This window comes from Tursiops truncatus, chromosome X (genome assembly GCF_011762595.2).
Source record: "Tursiops truncatus isolate mTurTru1 chromosome X, mTurTru1.mat.Y, whole genome shotgun sequence".
Lineage (NCBI taxonomy): Eukaryota > Metazoa > Chordata > Mammalia > Artiodactyla > Delphinidae > Tursiops > Tursiops truncatus.
Window position 1 is genome coordinate 121,959,440 of NC_047055.1, and position 19,239 is coordinate 121,978,678.

The 19,239-nt window shown below is 47.7% G+C and overlaps 1 protein-coding gene across 19 annotated transcripts in view; it reads right to left on the reverse strand.

Moving 5' to 3' along the window:
• TBL1X (transducin beta like 1 X-linked) overlaps window positions 1–19,239 on the reverse strand; it is a 225,265-nt gene that overhangs the window by 48,056 nt on the left and 157,970 nt on the right. For 3 of the 19 annotated variants that reach the window (XM_073799402.1, XM_033849612.2, XM_073799403.1), the window contains one exon: window positions 5,783–5,901. The exons of the other annotated variants lie outside the window; for them this stretch is intronic. In XM_073799402.1, coding sequence (XP_073655503.1) covers window positions 5,783–5,840 — 58 coding nt within the window. In that variant the 5' untranslated portion in view covers window positions 5,841–5,901. The remainder of the gene's footprint in view (window positions 1–5,782; window positions 5,902–19,239) is intronic. 19 annotated transcript variants of the gene reach the window in all.

Below are 19,239 nucleotides of genomic sequence, written 5' to 3' on the forward strand. Positions count from 1 at the left end.
CCCACTGGAGGGCTGGCCACGCTGCAGAGTTCCCTAGTTTCCCGCAGAAAGGTGCCTGCTTAAGGAGGAGCCGGTGTGCACGGGCGGACGTTCTCTCACTCAGCAGATCTGGGGAAACCGTGACCCCGGTACAGGCTCACGAAGGCTAATTTTAAACCCTGAGAGGAAGCGTAAAACTTCATCAGTATCCTGTAGATATACCTGCGGGGGACAGTGTCCTTTTCCTTACTTCCCAACATGTCCTGCGCCCCAGGCACCAATGAGCTCTACAACTCGAATCAAACCTATAAAACCACGGATGGCTGTGAAGTGCCTCGCTGCCGAGTGGGACAGAAGAGGATGTGGTGGCTTCTGATAAACTAAACCCACACTTGCCACTCGGCCAAGCAATCCCACTCCCAGATACCAACCCAAGAGAAATGAAAGCCCACATACAACAAAAGCCTGTACGCAAACGTTTGTGGCAGCCTTGGCTGTAATCGTCAAAACCTGGGGACAACTCAAATGTTCTCACACAGGACAAAGGACTAACCGCCCTGCATCCCTAAAATGGAATATGATGTAGCAATAAAGAAGGAACTACTGATGTACGCACCAGTGTGAACGAACGTCAAACGCACCGAGAGAGGCCAGACCGTCAAGGCTCCCTGCTGGAAGATTCCACTCCTAAAACATTCTCGCAGAGGCAAAACTACAGGGACAGGAAGCAGAGAGGTGCTTGCCAGGGGCTGCAGTGGGGGGAAGGGCACAGGGGACTTTTTGGGGTGATGGAGCTGTTCCGTATCTTGATTGTGCTGGTGGTTACACAACTGTAAACGTTTGGCAAACACTGCAAATCTGTACTCCAAAAAGGATGAATTTTATGGCATGAAAATTATACCTTACATTAAAAAAAAAAGAGAGAAAGAAAAAGAAAAAGATGGTACAGGTGAGGGTGGGGAGGGGAGAAGCAGCCACATCTAACAAGGAAAGGTCATGTCTGTCTTCTCCAAGGCTGCCAACTGAGATGAATGAGAAAAAGGTCTTGTCATCGTTTAACGTCATGGAGAATCTGGCCCCAAACCCCCAGACCTTCTCTCCTTTCCAGAATTAATGGTGACATTGACCCAGCTCCATATGAGACCATCTTGCCCTCCGTCCGTCATGGAGCTGGTCCTGTGCACACGACATAACAAAGACACTCGAGCTTGTTTGTGACGGATCTCCAAACCCATTCATTGAGCTCCTTCACCAGAGCCTTGGCAACTCCTGGCAGGTAACCCCCCTGGTTGTGTAAAGAGCTACCTGCCACCAACGCTAGCGTCCACTGGGTCCCTGCCCCACTGGATCTGGGAGAACAAATTTCCTTTATAATTTAGATTTGAGGATGAGGCCCCAGAGGAAGTATTTAATATGCCTACAGAGACTCCCTCATCGGATGTCCTCACTTCTCATACCGACGCCGGGCTCCGCCACTGTATTCACGAAGAGCAGCGGGGAGGAACTCACGGTCCGCCCGGCGTTTGGAGGGGCTGCTCGCAGAAGCCCAGGCAGGCTGGCAGGCATGCACACTGAAAGAGCATGGAGAACACCGAGCAGCTCAGAGAGGCTGTGCCTCCTTAAACAGGTTGTTCATTGTTCGAACCTGGAGTTGTTTTACAGAGACAGCCCTGTGTCAGCACAAGACAAGAACCCGTCTCCAGGATGACCTTGGAACCAAGAATCCTCAGTCTGTGGAACTCAGAGAACAGAAACGTTGCCACCAGAGCCCTTCGTGAAGCGAGAGACCCTTCCGTAAGGAAAACCTGGCTTCCAGCAGCGCGAGGAGCTTGTACGGGCTGACAGGAGACTAGCCCGTCAGCTTCCAAGTTCAAAACTCCCCCAGCCCTTTGAGTTTTGCCCCAAACCCTGGATCAGGGAAACAGATGTGAGTCCTGGCAGGTTGACCTCGCAAAAGACCTCCTTCTTCTCTCAAAAGCTGGTGACACAGTACTGGCTTATATGCGTGCTGGGCAGTGAGCCTTTGCTCGGATCGTGAAGGGAACTTACGGGCTGCGTGGCAAAGACGCTCTGCCACAATCTGCTTCTTAAAAATCGCCCAGATGGCAGATCTGACCACACGACTGACCCCTGTAAGGCAGAGGCCAACGGACTCCTAGCCCTCAAAACTGGACTACCGGTAACTCATGCAAAAACCAACTGAGCCACTCTGGTGCCAGAGCTGGTCAAAATCTCCTCCTAAAAAAAAAAAAAAAAAAAAAAAAAAAAAAAAAAAAATCTCCTCCTGCTGAGTTGAAAAGCCTTGCTTACTAACTAACCAGCTTCACGTATCAGGCTGCCATGAAGCGCACCTGTGAGATGTCACAAATCAATAGTGTTTAGGGAGTGCTTTCTACGGCACGGCCCTTGCTTCAGACAACGAACGGTGACAAGAAGCCTTGAAGGAAAAGGCTGTGGAATATATACACAGCTGGGTGAAGGTTAGGGAGGAGTCCCAGATGATACGGTCAGGGAAGAGTCCCAGATGATACGAACTCTGCCTCTTGAGGGCAGAAACACAAAACAAGCCCATGTTCAAGATTCTTTCCTGAGTTTGCAGAGATGAGATGTGGATTCGCAGAACACTTTCAGGAAAGTATCATTTCAATACCCTGCCTTCCTGCTATCTGGGGGGATGAATGTTCTGTCGGTTATCTTACTTGCAGCCGAAGGCATCCTACCTGATATGTGATACATTTAGTGCAGGACTGTCTGCATCGGCTCAGGCCGCAGGACCAGGAGTGCCCGTGGTTGCAGGGAACTTGTCCCTCGGGGCGGGGGCGGGGGGGGTGGTGGACCTCTGAGTCTATTCCTGGTTGTGAGGTGATGAGCAGATCTACCAGAGAACCAGGGGTCTGCCTCACCGCGGGGTCCTCACCACCTACCATCTCCGTCCTCCTCCACACCCACTTTCTTCTACACACAACCTGAGGATGAAGATTACTGAAGACGTCACAACAGAGAACTTTCAAGCTCTAGCAGAGAAGCCACGCTGGGAGGGGTTGAGGAATGAATCACTTGTCACAGTACAGGACTTAGTTAGCTTTAATGCATTTGACGGTGGTAAAGGAGAGAGAGCACAGATACTTAATCAAGAGACTGTTTTCTTTCTTTTTCTTTTTTTTAAATTAGAAAGGAGACATTGACAGGCCAAGGAGAAGGTGCTCCTGGCACTTGGTGGGTGCTCAATAAACATGCGCTTAACCAAAGCTTGGGATTTGAGATAAACATGTACAACCACCCCCAAATGAACACTTCCACCTTAGGCATTTCTTCTGTGGGGCACGCCCTCGTGGGCTACTCGAGTCAGTCGTCAGAGGAACACAGAGTCCTCTCTTAACTCCTCACTCAACCTATGGCACTTTCTCTAGGGAGTCTGACAAATCAGGACAGCAGTTCAGCAGACGTTACATGCAATCAGCGTTGATGAAATTCTATACATTGCTGTCTCCCAAGTCTCCCTCTCAGTTGCCTGGTTACAGAAACTTTATCAACAAATGTGAGACAAATGTAAACAGACACCAAAAAAGGAAGTTTCGCCTTTCTGGGGGAGGAATGGAGATTTCTGTGTTTACTCAAAGAGGTCCACAACGCTCTTGCCCCACGGCCCGGGAGAAACCTTTCTCTGGGTTACACGAAAGCTTTCTTTCGCACCCTTGATTCACCCTGCTGTGCGCAGACGGAGGCGGGAATTGTAGCCTGTCATTGGTTCACACATTGTGACTGTGCTTTTACCTTCATCCTATCTTTGGGAGGAGGTGTTTCTAAAAGGAAAGAATCCCAAATGCAATGCTGGAAATCTACAGGGAGACAGGGTGGGGTACATGGAATTTTCACTTGCAATCGTTTCTGGGAATCTATCAGATCAGTGCTAGGGGAACACTTGTACTGCAGCTGAGATTCCCTGGTTAAGTTCTGAGGTTAAGGCATCAGAGCAGTGGTGGTGATTGCCCTGGTTTACAGGGGGAGGCAGTGCCTATTTTGTTTTGCTTATCCATTTTTTATACTATGTTCTGGCAAAAGCTAATCCAAATGTTCGAGTGTATATGTAGAAAGAACGTGTACTTTCCACGACTAATTCTAGCTGGGGTCGCTGCAGAAAGAGAGATCCAGGCTTGGTGGGGAGAGGTTTATTTATAACATGCTACATGCCCGATGTATTTCATCCCTTTTGCCCAGAATAACCTTTTTTTTTTTCCTAATTTATTTATTTAATTTTTCGGCTGCGTTTGGGTCTTTGTTGCTCTGAGCAGGCTTTTCTCTAGTTGCGGAGAATGCGGGCGACTCTTCCTCGTGGTGCACGGGCTTCTCACTGCGGTGGCTTCTCTTGTTGCAGAGCACCGGCTCTAGGCGCTGTGGGCTTCAGTAGTTGCAGCATGCAGGCTCAGTAGTTGTGGCTCGTGGCTCTAGAGCGCAGGCTCAATAGTTGTGGCGCACGTGCTCAGCTGCTCCGCAGCATGTCGGATCTTCCTGGACCAGGGCTCAAACCCATGTCCCCTGCACTGGCAGGCGGATTCTTAACCACTGCGCCACCAGGGAAGCCCCAGGATAACCATTTTTCCAATGGGTAAATAATGTGTTCAAGAATAAGAATCGAGCCATTTGGTTTGCCTTCAAGGCCTGCCCATCGCACCCTTCTGGGCTGACCCTGAAAGAGCCCGTCCCAGGGGCCCACAGTTGGTTCACCCTGAGTCCTAGCACGTGTGTTTCTGGCAAGTGGGACCTGGGAATTGGCTTCCTTCTTGAAAAATCAAGTTGCAGAATATATAAAACATGACACCAAGTGTATAAAGCTTAAATGTGTGCAGAGCAAACTGTTATAGGTTGAACTGTCCCCTCAAATTCACATGTTGAAGTCCTACCCCCCAGCACTCCTCAGAATGTGACGTTATTTGGAAAAAGGCTTACTGCAGATGTAATTAGTTAAGATGAGGTCGTACTGGAACACCATGAGCCCCTAATCCAATATGACTGTGTCTTTACAAAAGGAGAAACCTGACAAGTTTAGACAGAGAGGTACATGCAGAGGGAGAATGCCACGTGAAGGTGCAGGTATGTATCAGGGGAGGATGCACCTACAGGCCAAGGAGAGCCAAAGACAGCCGGGAAAGCACCAGAAGCTGGGAGAGAGGCTGGGACAGACGCCACCACAGCCCTCAGAAGGAGCCACGCCAGCTGACACCTTGCTTTGAGACCGCTATCCTGCAGAACACTGAGACGATATATTTCTGTTCAAGCCACCCCACCAAATCACCCCACTCCCATATAAATACACCATATGTACACACCAGCCCATAAATGCCCTCCCTGTGCTGGGGGCCAGGAACCCCAAATCACCCCACCCCCATATAAATACACCATATGTGTACACCAGCCCATAAATGCCCTCCCTGTGCTGGGGGCCAGGAACCCCAAATCACCCCACCCCCATATATACACACCATATGTACACACCAGCCCATAAATGCCCTCCCTGTGCTGGGGGCCAGGAACCCCAAATCACCCCCGCCCCTCACCGTATCTATCACAACTGCTCTTGATCTTAATTCCAATCTGATTTCACGTGAACAGAAACGTCAGGGGAAAGAACATACTGCCTCATCCCGCCCCCGGAATGGGACGGCCCCAGAACCGTCTCCTCCCTGCTGTAATCCTCTGAACAAGAGTGTTCTGAGCGCCTGAGTGTTCGACCAGCGCATGGCTGCTCGCCCTGCACTTGGCATGTGGAAGACGATTTCCTACGGACAGGAAGCCTCCGTCTTACCTGACTCCTGGAGATAGCGATACACCAGAAAGTTCACCTCGTCACTGGTTATGCTCATCTTAGCCTCACCTCGCGGCGATGAGGTCTTTACGAAGCGGGGGCCACCTTCTGTGAGAACGCTGAGAGGAGAAAGTGGAAGAGAGTTTTGAAGCACTGCTTGTAGTTTTTTTTTTTTTTTTACTGCATTCTTTCTGAGATGATTAAAAAATACAATACTCAGGATGTTGTCCATGTGAAGGTAATTAATGGCTGATCCGTGTTGTATTTCGTGATTACATAAAGATTTTATATTTGTGTGTGTGTGTGCATGTATATATAGACACATTCATACAGGTGAAAGTTTTCCCAAAAAAGATGAGTTGGTGTATTTTATAAATGCTGGCATGGACTCATATATAAACCACTAATGGAGACAAACTCAGGGACCACAGAAAATGAGAACAAACACTGATTTTTTTTTTTTTTTTTTTTTTTTTTTTTTTTTGCTGTACGCGGGCCTCTCACTGTTGTGGCCTCTCTTGTTGCAGAGCACAGGCTCTGGACGCACAGGCTCAGTGGCCATGGCTCACGGGCCCAGCCGCTCCGCGGCATGTGGGATCTTCCCGGACCGGGGCACGAACCCGTGTCCCCTGCATCGGCAGGCGGACTCTCAACCACTGCGCCACCAGGGAAGCCCCGAGACACTGATTTTTTATTCACTAAAGTGTGCGTTATGATCACAACGCAGTCGACAGCGAGCTTGAACGGAATCCCGATGCGCAGGACAGACGCGGCTGCCTTCGATGCCGCCCTTCCCTAGACAGATGGGGAAGACGACCGGGTAGGCCAGCAGGCACGTCGACACCCCCAGGCAGGGCGACCATATGGTCTGGAAAACACCTGTGGCTCTGAAGCAGCGATTAATCATAACACCTTCCACTGATAAAAGTTCAGGGATGAACTTGACCGTCACTGAACCTACAGGGTGCACATGGCCCTGAGAAGGCAGACACACATCAGTGCGGAGCTAAGTCAGCGTATGTGTCACCCTGACATGACTTCTACACAGAGGCCAGGTGTCAGGAAGCCAGCCCACGGACACAGAGAGAACCTACATCCTTTGTGTTTTGCCACAGAACTGGCTGCATCAGTCTGGCCGAGACCGCAGGACTGGAAGGCACGTAGAAACCTGGGGGAGGAGGGAGGGGATGATGAGAACTTCGGAAGCCTCTGTGTCTGAGGCAGACGAGAAGAAAGAGCCTTATTTTCTTCACAATCCTAAGTCAGACCTATGAGCACCCTGGCCCAAAGAGGACCGAAGTCACTCAAATAGAACTCTTTCACCCACAGACAGAGCAGAATTCACACGTGTGCAAGAGCGTTCACTCCAAACGGCAGTGGCCAAGAAGGGCCGCAGCTTCCTTCAATTATGTCGTCAATACTGAACATTTCAGGCTGTTTGGGAACTGTCTTCAGAATCCACGCCATACGTTTTCAGGCAGCCTTATGGTGGCAAATCTTTCATTATTGAATTACAATTAAATTTCCATTTGTTTAGAACAAGATTAAAGGACAAAACGCACATTTCAAGTTGGGAGGATTTGAATTAAAGGTTGTCATAATGGACACACCCCACGACGGCCCCCCAATGAGTCCCACCTGATATAATCCCCTCCCCTTCCAGTGTGGGCAGGACCTATGACTCCCTTTTACCACACAGAATATGTCAAAGGAGACGGATGCCACACCCTGGTTAGGTTATATGGCAAGGATGACCGGATGTCACTCCTATAATTGTTACATTACATTGTATAAGACTCTTACTGGACTAGAGAAAGACGCTCCTGCCGGCCTTCACACGAACCGCCGAGGGAACCAAGGGCAGTCTTTAGGAAGCTGTGCGCCTCAGTCCTACAACCACAAGAAAACTGAGTTCTGCCAACAGTGTGGGCTTGGAAGAAGACCCTTCCCTTCTCAGCTCTAAATAAGGATGCAGCCCAGCCACCACGTGGCTGCAGCCTCTCGAGACTCTGCGCAGAGGAGCCCCGCACGTGCCCAGTCTCCCAACCCTGGGAAACTGTGAGAGAATAAACGTGTTGTTTCTAGCTGCTGACCTTGTGGTCATTTGTTATGCAGCAGCAGATAACTAATACAGTTGTTATGCAGCAGCAGATAACTAATACAGTGGCCTCTTGGGACACTCCAGTTCTCACTTTGTCGTCTTAACGACAAAGATTTTAATTTGTAGTTACCAGAATTTTGTCATGCAAAAATACTTATCTTCTTCACTTAATTAGGTGGTATTTCTGCACTTTTGTAGACACTGGGAAGAAAATTTGACAGTCAGAATATACATTTGTCCTGAGACGTCTGCTTGAACTCTGGGGAGCTCACACAGAGGATGGCATTAGGAAGATATCTGAGACTAAATAAAAAGCTATGAAATCAGAGCATATACAGGTGAAAAAATAAAACATTATTCAAGGGACGGAACAAATAATAACAGAGATGTGCATGGCAGAATAGTGTAGCTCTAAAGAGACTTTTGATGATCCTGAGTGGCAGTAATGATGGTGACTCAGTTCTCATGAGGAATTCAGTTTCAGGTTCTCTCTATGGTAAATGGTGGCGCCACTGGGATGTGATTAGGTCATGAGGGTGGAGCCCTCATGAATGGGTTAGTGCCCTTATAAAAAGAGACCCCAGAGAGTTCTCCCTCTTTCTGCCATGTAAGAACACACTGTTGCACACTTAATAGACTACAGTATAGTGTAAACCTTACATGAAGGGAAGATGGTGTTATCTGGCCCTCACCAGATTCCAAATCTGCTGGTGTCTTGATCTTGGACTTCCAGCCTCCAGAACTGTGAGAAATAAATGTTTGTTGTTTAGGCTGTCCAGTTTATGGTACTGTGTTATAGCAGCCTGAATGCACTCAGACACCACCCCTAACTCCCTTTTACTGTCATTTTGAGTACTTATAAACAGTGAAATCTAATCTAACCAACGGGGTCTCTCAGCCTCAGGGAGTCTGACTTGGGGCCAGACGATTCTCTGTTAGGAGAACGCTCTGCACACTGTAGGATGTTTAGCAGCGTCCCTGGCCTCTTCTCACTAGACTAGACGCCAGCACAACCTCCCCTCCATCCCCTACGGTTGTGATGATCAAAAACACCCCCAGACATTGCCTAATATTACAAATTGCTAAACTGCTGCTGGCTGAGAACAACTGTTATACAGGAAAACTAAGCATTTTGTGTTTGAAATGAATTCCATTTATAAAATTGTAAGACACCGTGGAGCTAGCTCATAGACATTGCTTAATGAAATGGCCACGCTACTAAAAAGGATCCTTAAAATGCACCAGAAGGGCTTGGCTTTTTCAAATAGTCTATGTAAAACCTTTCCACAAAATCACATTTTCATAAGGGAAGTGCTGATTTTTGTCTTTCAGCATACAGATCTTCGTTTTCTAAGGAGAAAGTATTTGGATACATACGGACGACACCCCTGCACCCACAGCCTGGTTCACGTTCCCCACCCCACAAGTGTCTGTAATATATATTAGCAGTGTCTGCACAAGCGTTAGCACAGGACTCTGGAGCAAGAGCATTTAAGATCCTCCAGGGACGGGGAATTATGGACGCCTTCTGTTAGCCCGTTCCTCTGTTTTTCTTTAGGCATTAGCCTTTTTCCCAACGAAGAAAATTTCTGTTTAAGCTCTAGCTCTCTACTTTCTGATCCCAGATTCATCTTCTCTCTGAAATTTTAAGTTAGAATCCAAGATCAGAGTGTTTTCCCCAATATGGTGTTAACTTCTTAAAGGATTTTTGATTTGTAAACAGCAGAGGAAAGAAAACAAAAACCATCCCCGGCCTGCGATAGAACCAGGGATGTCATACCACTTGGTCCACAAGAGTGTCATGTGTTTCTACTGACTGGTCCACCTCAACATAGGCACACCTGGAGGTATTGTGGTTCAGTTCCAGACCACAGCAATAAAGTGAGTCACAGGATTTTTTTCTGATTCCCCAGTGCATGTAAGAGGTTTCCATTATACTGTAGTCTATTAAGTGTGCAACAGTATCGTGTCTAAAAAAAGCTATATACCCTAATTAAAAAATTTATTGCTAAAAATGCTAACCAAAATCTGAGCCTTCAGTGAGCTGTAATCTTTTTGCACTAACATCAAAAATCACTGATCACGGGCTTCCCTGGTGGCGCAGTGGTTGGGAGTCCGCCTGCCGATGCAGGGGACGCGGGTTCGTGCCCCGGTCCGGGAGGATCCCACATGCCGCGGAGCGGCTGGGCCCGTGAGCCATGGCCGCTGAGCCTGCGCATCCGGAGCCTGTGCTGCGCAACGGGAGAGGCCACAACAGTGAAAGGCCCGCGTACCGCAAAAAAAAAAAAAAAAAAAAAAAAATCACTGATCACAAATCACCATAACAGATATAATAATAATGAAAAGTCTGAAATGGTGCAAGAACTACCCTAATGTGACACAGAGACACAAAGTAGCAAATGCTGTTGGAAAAACGGCACCAGCTGACTTGCTCGCTGCAGGGCTGGCATCAACCTTCAATCTGTAAAAAACGCGATGTCTCCGAAGTACAACGTGGCATTTATGAGGTACGACTGTACAGATGAGGTACATGTATGTACACATATGAGGTATGCCTATACATGTATTAATTTAAAAAAACTGATCTAGGGCTTCCCTGGTGGCACTGTGGTTTAGAGTCCGCCTGCTGATGCAGGGGACACGGGTTCGTGCCCCGGTCCGGGAGGATCCCACATGCCGCAGAGCGGCTGGGCCCGTGAGCCATGGCCGCTGAGCCTGCGCGTCCGGAGCCTGTGCTCCGCAACGGGAGAGGCCACAACAGTGAGAGGCCCGCGTACCGCAAAAAACAAACAAAAAAACAACAAAAAAACTGATCTAATAATTGGATCAAAGTCCCCCCCACCAATAAAACACCTTCTTAAATTAAATGGCTTAAATTTCTTAAATGACTATTTCTTCTAAAACCTAACTAGTTCCAAAAAAAGGATTTACAGTGACCAGTGAACTGAAATGTGCATATATATTGTGAGACTATTCAATACACACCGGAGAACATTCTTTAAACCGACCATAAACCACAGCAACGTTCAATCCACGCCAACCTTTGGGTTTGATTACAGCAAAATCAAGAGAAACCAACGATTAACTGGTGTCTAACTGCGGCGCCTCTGAGCAAAGCGCTTGAAGGTGGCTGCTGTCATTTTACTGCGTCAACATCACTATTCTGACTCAAATGAGTAAAACGGCTGATCTTCACTTGTCAAAAGCTACTGCTTTAGACAAAATTCGTCAAGATCTACATAAGGTTGGGAAAAAAAGTTACCTATCCTCTTTTCTCCAAGACAAGAGCTCAATTTCCAGAGACAGATGTTAGAATAAAATCATGGATTTTTTAAAATCAGGGATTTTCTGTATAATTTCATGTATAATAAATAAACGTGCTGGTATTACAGTGCTATTCAAAGTTCCGGGGACGGGCGCGGGCTTCTCTCCCCCAGACACAGACAGGTGAAATTTACGTCAGTGGCTCAATTCCCAGGTCTGGTGTTTTGTTTTGTTTTTAAAATTGTGTTAAAATATACACAACGTTTAATTTACCATCGTGACCATTCTGAAGTGCACAACCCGGTGGAGGCATTAAGGACATTCCTATTCCTGTGCAGCCACCCCCCACCTTCCTCCACAGCTTCTTCACCACCGCCAATGACCTCTGTCCCCAGTGAACACCACCTCCTCGCTCCCCCCTCCCCCAGGCCCCGGGAGCCACTCTTCTGCCTCCTTTCTGCCTCTGTGAGTCTGAAATGAGAGCCACGTTCCATCTTGCAGGTGGGAAGGTGGTGTCTGTCAGCTCTGAAGCACTCTGCAACTGCAAATACTAGCACAGCCCTGACGCTCGCCAAGGACTTTCTTCAATCACCATGAGGGCCGGACATTACTTCCTGCAAACACCTCTTCAGAAAGAAACGCTCTGTGACGAGAAGACCCCACAGTGAGAAGCCGCCACTCCTCATGGGAGACGAGCATGTGGACCCCAGTCTCGTGTTTACTGTAACCCCGCTGCAAATGGAAACAGGCAAATGCTTCACCCTGCTTTTCCCGCACTTGAGATAAATGAGGTACAAAGCGATGATAGAAAAAATTACCAAGCGCCTACGATATTCAAGGCATGGCGACGGCAATGGCAGGATGAAACAAACTCAGATGCAGGCGCGCACACACACACACACACAGACACACACACACAGACACACACACACACACACACACACACACACACACACACACACACACACACACACACACACCGCTTCCTTGAAGCTGTTAGTAAGATGTCTATGCAAATAACCAAAAGCCCCTGTAGTTAAAGCCCCGCACCTATACCACAAGGTACTAAGAGGGACGGCAGCAGGGTTCCAGGGAAGGCTAGGTCAGGGAAGAGGGAGGAAGGTCAGGGAAGAGGGGGGAAGGTCTGGGAGAGGGAGAAGGTGAATCCTCGACTGACGGACACAAGATCTGGCGGAGAAGTATGAAAAAGGAAGGAAAGGAAGGAGCTGTGTGTGGGGGTGGGGGTAACCTTCAAGGATGAACCAAGTGCTCCCTGGGACCCAGGGCGGGAAGATGGCCCTCTGTGCCGTCACTGTGGGCTGTGAGGTGGGGGAGAAGTTGGCCTGTGTCCTTTCTTCCAAGGATGGTCTTTGTGGGCACGTGATGTGGAGCTCAAAATGCCTGTACTGGCTGCAATAAAGCTGGGGTACACCAGGGTCATGGTTCTGGTGTCCGCGGACTTACTGGCTAGAGGTAAGGGAACTAACGTCCTGAGAGCCACAGAGGAGAGCACAAAACGGAGGACTCGGGGGCCTCGTGGCTCAGAGCCAGGTGGCCCGATTCCTAATCATACCTCCATCGCTTTCTAGCTGTGGACTGCAGGGCGGGTCACGTGGCTCAGTTTTCCCTTCTCCAAACTGAGGATGACGAGAGCCGTTACACCCGGCAGAGGTGGTGAGGATGCACAGCTTTTATACGAACTCCCAGGTCAGGGCGCCGGGCACAGGAGAGACGTAGGACGGCTATTACTCCCACTCGGCTACCTGCGAGCATCCCCAAAGCAAAGAGCCCCCTGAAAGGGCCCGAGGAACACAGCACCCTTGCCAAAGTGATTCAGAGCTGGCAGCGGGTGACGCGTCAGCAGGCCAGCGGCAGGTCGAGAGCCCGTCCGAGAAAGCACCTCCCTCCATACCCGGCCCGGCACTCCCACCACGGAGACCCGGAGCGCCGGGTCTCACTGCAGCACCTCGCCGCCCTCCACTCCCGGCCCGGCACTCCCACCACGGAGACCCGGAGGGCCGGGTCTCACTGCAGCACCTCGCCGGCTTCCGGAGCCGGCCGTGGCCAGCTCAAGTCCTGACGACTCCCGTGGATGCCTTCCAACCTCCCCAGCTCTAGAATAAAGGAGAGCTTTTTCAGCACCGGCAGATCGTCCTCGGCCTCCAAAAGAAGGAAAAAAATTAAAAAGAGTTCTTAATTACTGCAATTGTGTTTATTCTCTTGCCTGACCCGGTTTTGATTCGAGGCACCTCCAGTCAGGTTGATTTGAGGTCTTTGGCGTTGTGAGTGTGCAAAAAAGAAATGACCGCCTTCACCGCGAGGTAAAGCTACACATTCCCTCACTGTTCTGCTTACAGAAGGAGGAAAAATTAGTGCGGACGGATGACATCCCTGGAGTTGCCCCACTAAAGATGAGTATTCCAACATAAGTAATAATTCGGGGTTAAATCCATCAGGAAGCTAAAGGGAAGATTATTTATCATTATTATTTATAGTATTTCTCCTTTTCACGATCTAATTTCAAGGTGGCAAAAACTTCTATGACTCACAGTCCAGTTCACAAAGTAATTCAGTTGCAGGAGAAATGGTGTCTGAGGGTTTCGTTGTACTGAGTATGCACTTACAGTATTTAATATGCTCTCGTGCTCTGGGAAGGGAGAGCACTGCCCCCAGACAACAAAATCTTCACTGCTCTTTAATTATCTTAAAGGCTATAATCACAAGAGAGCTCCTTGAGAGCTGGCTCTGCTAGAGGAAGACAGAGAGGGCAAGCGCGTGCCCTGCCAACAGGAGGGGAGGCTGGTTCGGAAACGGCGAAGTAAGCGCACAGCGATTACAGGGCGGGGGCCGTGGTGCTCGGCTGGTATCACTGGTGGCAGAAGTTTCTCTTTTAACAATCTGTCCCATTATGAAATGTTCTCTTAAAATCCTTTAAAGCAGGGACGGAAGAAACTTTGTCTCATGTCTTGTCTCCGCTGTTAGTCTGCTGGCTTTCACGCTGGAAGAATCCATCTCTTAAAGTAATCTTCTGGACGAGGCCCAGGGTGCTTTGGGACTCGATTCCATGCAGACTGAGGACCGAGAGCCAGAGCAGCTGGAAAATCTGCTAGAAATGACCTCATCGTAACAAGGCACTTTCCTTCTCTCCGCATTTCACAAATTCTCTGCTGACTGGAACGCACTGGGTCTTACCTCCCTGCTCGCTTTATCCATAATGTTTTTCTCTCTTCAAACGGAAACTGAGTTTCCCGGTGGTCAGTTTAAGATGAGGAGTTTTAATTTACGCACCAGCATTTACATATAAATTCTTCTGTACAATCTTGACGGGGACCCAGCTTCTTGTGGAGATGAAGCGGGCTTGTTTTATACGCTGCATATACCTGTTCTTCCGGCATAACTGTAACGAAGCCGATACGTAGCCACTGGAAGGACCGAAAGCTGTTTTGTTGTCCGATGACAGCATGAGTGCGATTCAATAAATTAAGGCACTTACAGTCGGACCCCGATTACAGGAGAATACATACATAGAAAAGATAGGGCAGGGAACAGGAAAATGTTAACAGTGGTTTTTCTTTTTTTAATAGACATATCTTCATTCACCAATGAGTATGTCTATTATTTTATGGTAAGAAAAGAAAAATCCCCCCAAAGGTAAGATTTTTCACTCATTTTACAGTTATATTTACTTACTTGGGAGTCAAATGGTCCAAAATTATAAATATAATCAAAGAACTATCATTTTATTATCAGAGTTCACAGGCCTAGCAGTGGAATTGCCATTTAAATATAAAAATGAACTAGTGTCGTAAGATGCAGTCCTCAAAAGGATTTTCACGATGGGAGAAAATGTCCATGATACGGCGATACATGAAAAGAATAGGTTTCAGGATGGAACGTGCATGTCGCTAAATTTCATTTTGCACACGCACACAAAAGATACCCTCTAAGATATAAAAAAGATAATAAAATACACCCATCTCTCCAGGGTGCGGTCACGCTGGAACTTTATCTGTGTGTGTGCGCGTGCCTTTCTGTAGCTTCCAAATTCTCTCCTATGAACGTGAACTGTTTTCATGTTCATTAAAATGTCATTAAAAGCTGGCAGCGTCTTCAGAAATCATCACTATGAGAGCAACCCAGCTGAGTAGGAAATAAAGCCGCAGGGTCGAGAGAGCAGAGAGAAGGGAGTCTTCTCGGGTTACGAAAATAATGCGGCGCTTCACAAAATCCAAAACATCCCCTGCGTGAGGCATTCAGAGAGGGTCCTTTCTGTGCCTGGCTGCCCTTCTGGGTTAATTAACGGCTGGCTGGGGCCTTGCATCCCAACCCTGTGTGCAGAGCCATGAAGGATGCTGACGTGACAAGAGAGGCGTCCCGTCCTGGAGTTACCGCCAAGACCACGTGCGCATCTCCAGAGCGGCCCCCGGGTCCTCTCGCAAACCCTCTGAGCCGCAAACCCTCCCCACCCTCCACTTCTCTGCCTGATCGGGAGGCAGACCCAGAAGGAAGCCTTCCTAAAAAATGTCCCACCCAGTAACAGCAAACCCCTGCTAAGAAAGTCTGCATCACGGAGCCAGACGATGCATGTGAGACCAATCGCACAGTTATCGTTTCAGTCTTCTCCCCTACACAGTGAAATGGCAGTTCAGGTACCCAAGATTTCAAAGCAAAGTGCCTTGGGAGACACAGACAGCCGCTGCTTCCACATAAGAGTAGTCTGTCTTCTTTTTCTAATGACTTGGGTCTTGTAAGCTAACGCTTCCGATTAATCTGTAAATTAACGTACAGATTTTAATTATCTCTAAGACTGACAGGCTGCAATCGGATTGTTTACCATGTGCACTAGGCCCTCAGACAAATTTCAGCAATATGTACAGGCTGGTTATGAAACCTCTAAGACGCTGTGATTTTCACCCACATAACGCAGGATTTATTTGGGCCCTGATGATTCCCTTTTCTGCAGTAGGTGGAGTCGTAAGTGAGGTCATTTACTCATATAAGGTGACCTCCAGAGTTCTGAAAAATAAACCCTGTGGTTTTCTCCGTAGATGTTAAGGCGGGCGATGCCTTGTCCTTTGAGGTAGCCTGCCTGCATCTCAAAAATCTTGGTGTTAAAGCGTATTTTGATGCTTAAATTTAAATGAATGACAACAATAAAAAAAGTTTTAAAAGAAAAATACTTAAAGCATCGTGAACCCAAGCATCTGCTGAGAGTTCAATGAGTCTCATGTTATGTCGGCAAACGCAGGAACTCAGTCTTGTAGTCAAATGCTCGCCATCTTAAATTTCCACAGCCACAGAACCGTTCAGATTAAAACACAAAATAAAGTAGGGACAGTAGCAGTGAGTCGGGTTCGTCACTCTCAGTACTCCGGACTTTGGGGAGCACAGAAATCTCTGGGATGGGCTGCCCTGTGCACTGTAGAGCAGCACCCCTGGTCTCCACCCAGTCGATGCCAGAAGCTATCTCCCTGAAAAACATCTCCAGACGTGATCAAATGTCCCCTGGGGAGGGGCGGGGAACTGCCTAGGGCTGAGAACATCTGAGCAGCGGCGGTTACACAAGTCCAGAGCCGCCCTTCACATGGAAGGCCCTCAGATTCCTACAAGTCTCGATTCCCTGAGAATCTGCAGTGCTTTCGTCGAGGAACCACAACTTGGATGCTGGCCTAAGCACGCCACAGACCTTGCAGAGTTGCACCTCGGATGTCCTCCAACTCAAAGGCTGCAGTCAGAAGAGGGAGAAATAACACAGGTGTGTTTCTCTAGGTCGAGGTGGGCTCACTGTGGCCCACGGGCCAATTCCCACCTGCAGCTGCATTCTGCAAGGACTGTGACCTATCGATAGCTTTTACATTTTTAAATGGTTGAAAAGGAAATCAAAACAATGCTATTTTGCCACCCATGAAACTGATATGACATTCAAATTCCAGTGTCCATCAGTGAAGTTTTGTTGGCGCTCAGCCACACTTGTTCATCTGCGTAAGATCGGTAGCCGCTCTCACACGACAAGGGCAGGACTGAGCGGCCGCAGCACAGACCACTGGCCCACAAAGCCTCAACTATCTACTCTCGAGCCCTGGACAGAAAAGGTCTGCCAACCTTGCTCTCCTGAAGATTTTCCCCTTTCCACATTAGAGCACACCTGCCTCACCGCTTCCCAGCCTGAAATCTTCCTGTCTGAGAACCTGAAGGTGATGCCCCGAAATGTGGATGTTCCTGGTGAACACACCAACCACAGTGAAATGGACAGCCAAGAAAACACCACAGCCATGGTCTGCTGCGAATGGCTTTCAAAGGAGGCACCTGCTGAAACTAGGGAAGTCTAAGGGGAACAGATATGAGCCCTCACTTTCTGACGCACAGCACCCAACACAGAGAGGAAGGGCATGTGGTTTTTACACAGATGACTCCCCAGCTCGTGGATGCACCGTGGGTACTGTGGTAGGTAAGCAACAGTGTGTCATTTCCCAGCACGGTCCCAAATGACCATCTGCACGTATAAACTGTACAAGGAGCTAAATAAAGGCTACAAAAATGTCCAGAGTCATCTATAAAGCTAAGCACCAATGCCTCACCCACAGCAGGAAGTCAGCGTGTGCTCAATTCAATTCAATCCAAGCAAAGCTTACGTTCCCTAAATACTGAATTAATACAAAATCGAAACACTCATGAGCAACAGGCCTCCCCTCTCTCCTCTTCCCTCTGACATTTAAAATATGGTTCAACTGCATTTCAAAACATACTGACTGATGGTGTAGCCACTGTGGAAAAGTTAGACGGTTCTTCAGAATGTTAAACAGAGTTACCATAACAACCTAGCAATTCTACTGCCAGGTATATACCCAAGAGGCATGAAGGTATACATCCACACAAAACTGGTACACGAACGTTCACGGCAGCATGATTCATAACCACTCAATAAAAGGAAATACACCTCAAATGTCCGTCATCTGATGAATGGATAAACACAATGTGGTACGTCCATACAATGGAATATTATTTGGCCATAAAAAGGATTCATGTTACAACATGGATGTCAACATCTGATGTCACAGACTCAATTAACCTTTTATAATTTTTTAAAACAAACTACGCTTTTTAAATATTTAAGTAAAATACTGAAATTCTAATACAGTTGAACCTTTAGGGTTAAGGGGACTGGCCCCTGTGCAGTTGAAAACCCACTTATAACTTGACAGTTGGGCCTCTGTGTCCAAGATTCCTCATCTGTGGATTCAACCATGGACTGTATACAGTAGTCTATGGTTTATTGAAAAAAATCCATGTATAAGTGGACCTGTGAAGTTCAAACCCAGTCAAGGGTCAATTGTACATTTTTACCTTGTTATATATCTGGCTTTAAACAAAAATACTTCCACAAGATTTTTTTTTAACATCTTTATTGGAGTATAATAGCTTTACAATGGTGTGTTGGTTTCTACTTTATAACAAAGTGAATCAGCTATACATATACATATATCCCCATAGCTCCTCCCTCTTGCGTCCCCCTCCCACCCTCCCTACTCCACCCTTCTAAGATTCTTACTTTGATTAAATCTGGGTCTATAATTTTAGTTCTGATTGGTTCCTTTAAAACAATAAAGCAAAAATCTTCCCCAGATTTCCATCTTGATGTTTTTAAAAGTACAAAAGTTCTATCAGTTTTTTAATGTAAAAAAATTAAAGGAAGAACCAGAAAACACAAAACAGTAAACGATAAAAGCAAACCCTAGAATCCCATCTACCAACAGATAACAGCGCTTTTTCTTGGTAGCGGCCGGGGAGGGAGCCATCAGTTTCAGTTTGGGATGTGGCTTCAACTGTTGATTGTTTTTTTTGGCCGTGCGGCTTGCAGGATCTTAGTTCCCCAACCAGGGATCAAACCCATGCCCCCCGTAATGCAAGTGTGAAGTCCCGACAACCACTGGGCCGCCAGGGAACTCCCTGGGCTTCAACTCCTGATGCCTGTGCAGCTACGACTGTTCGGTTAGCTCTTCTGGGCACCTTATCCTCTCATGAGATCTATAAATAGTGAGCTACACGCTTTCCTAAGAAGTTTCAAGGTTAAGTAGTAAATCAATTTGCAGAC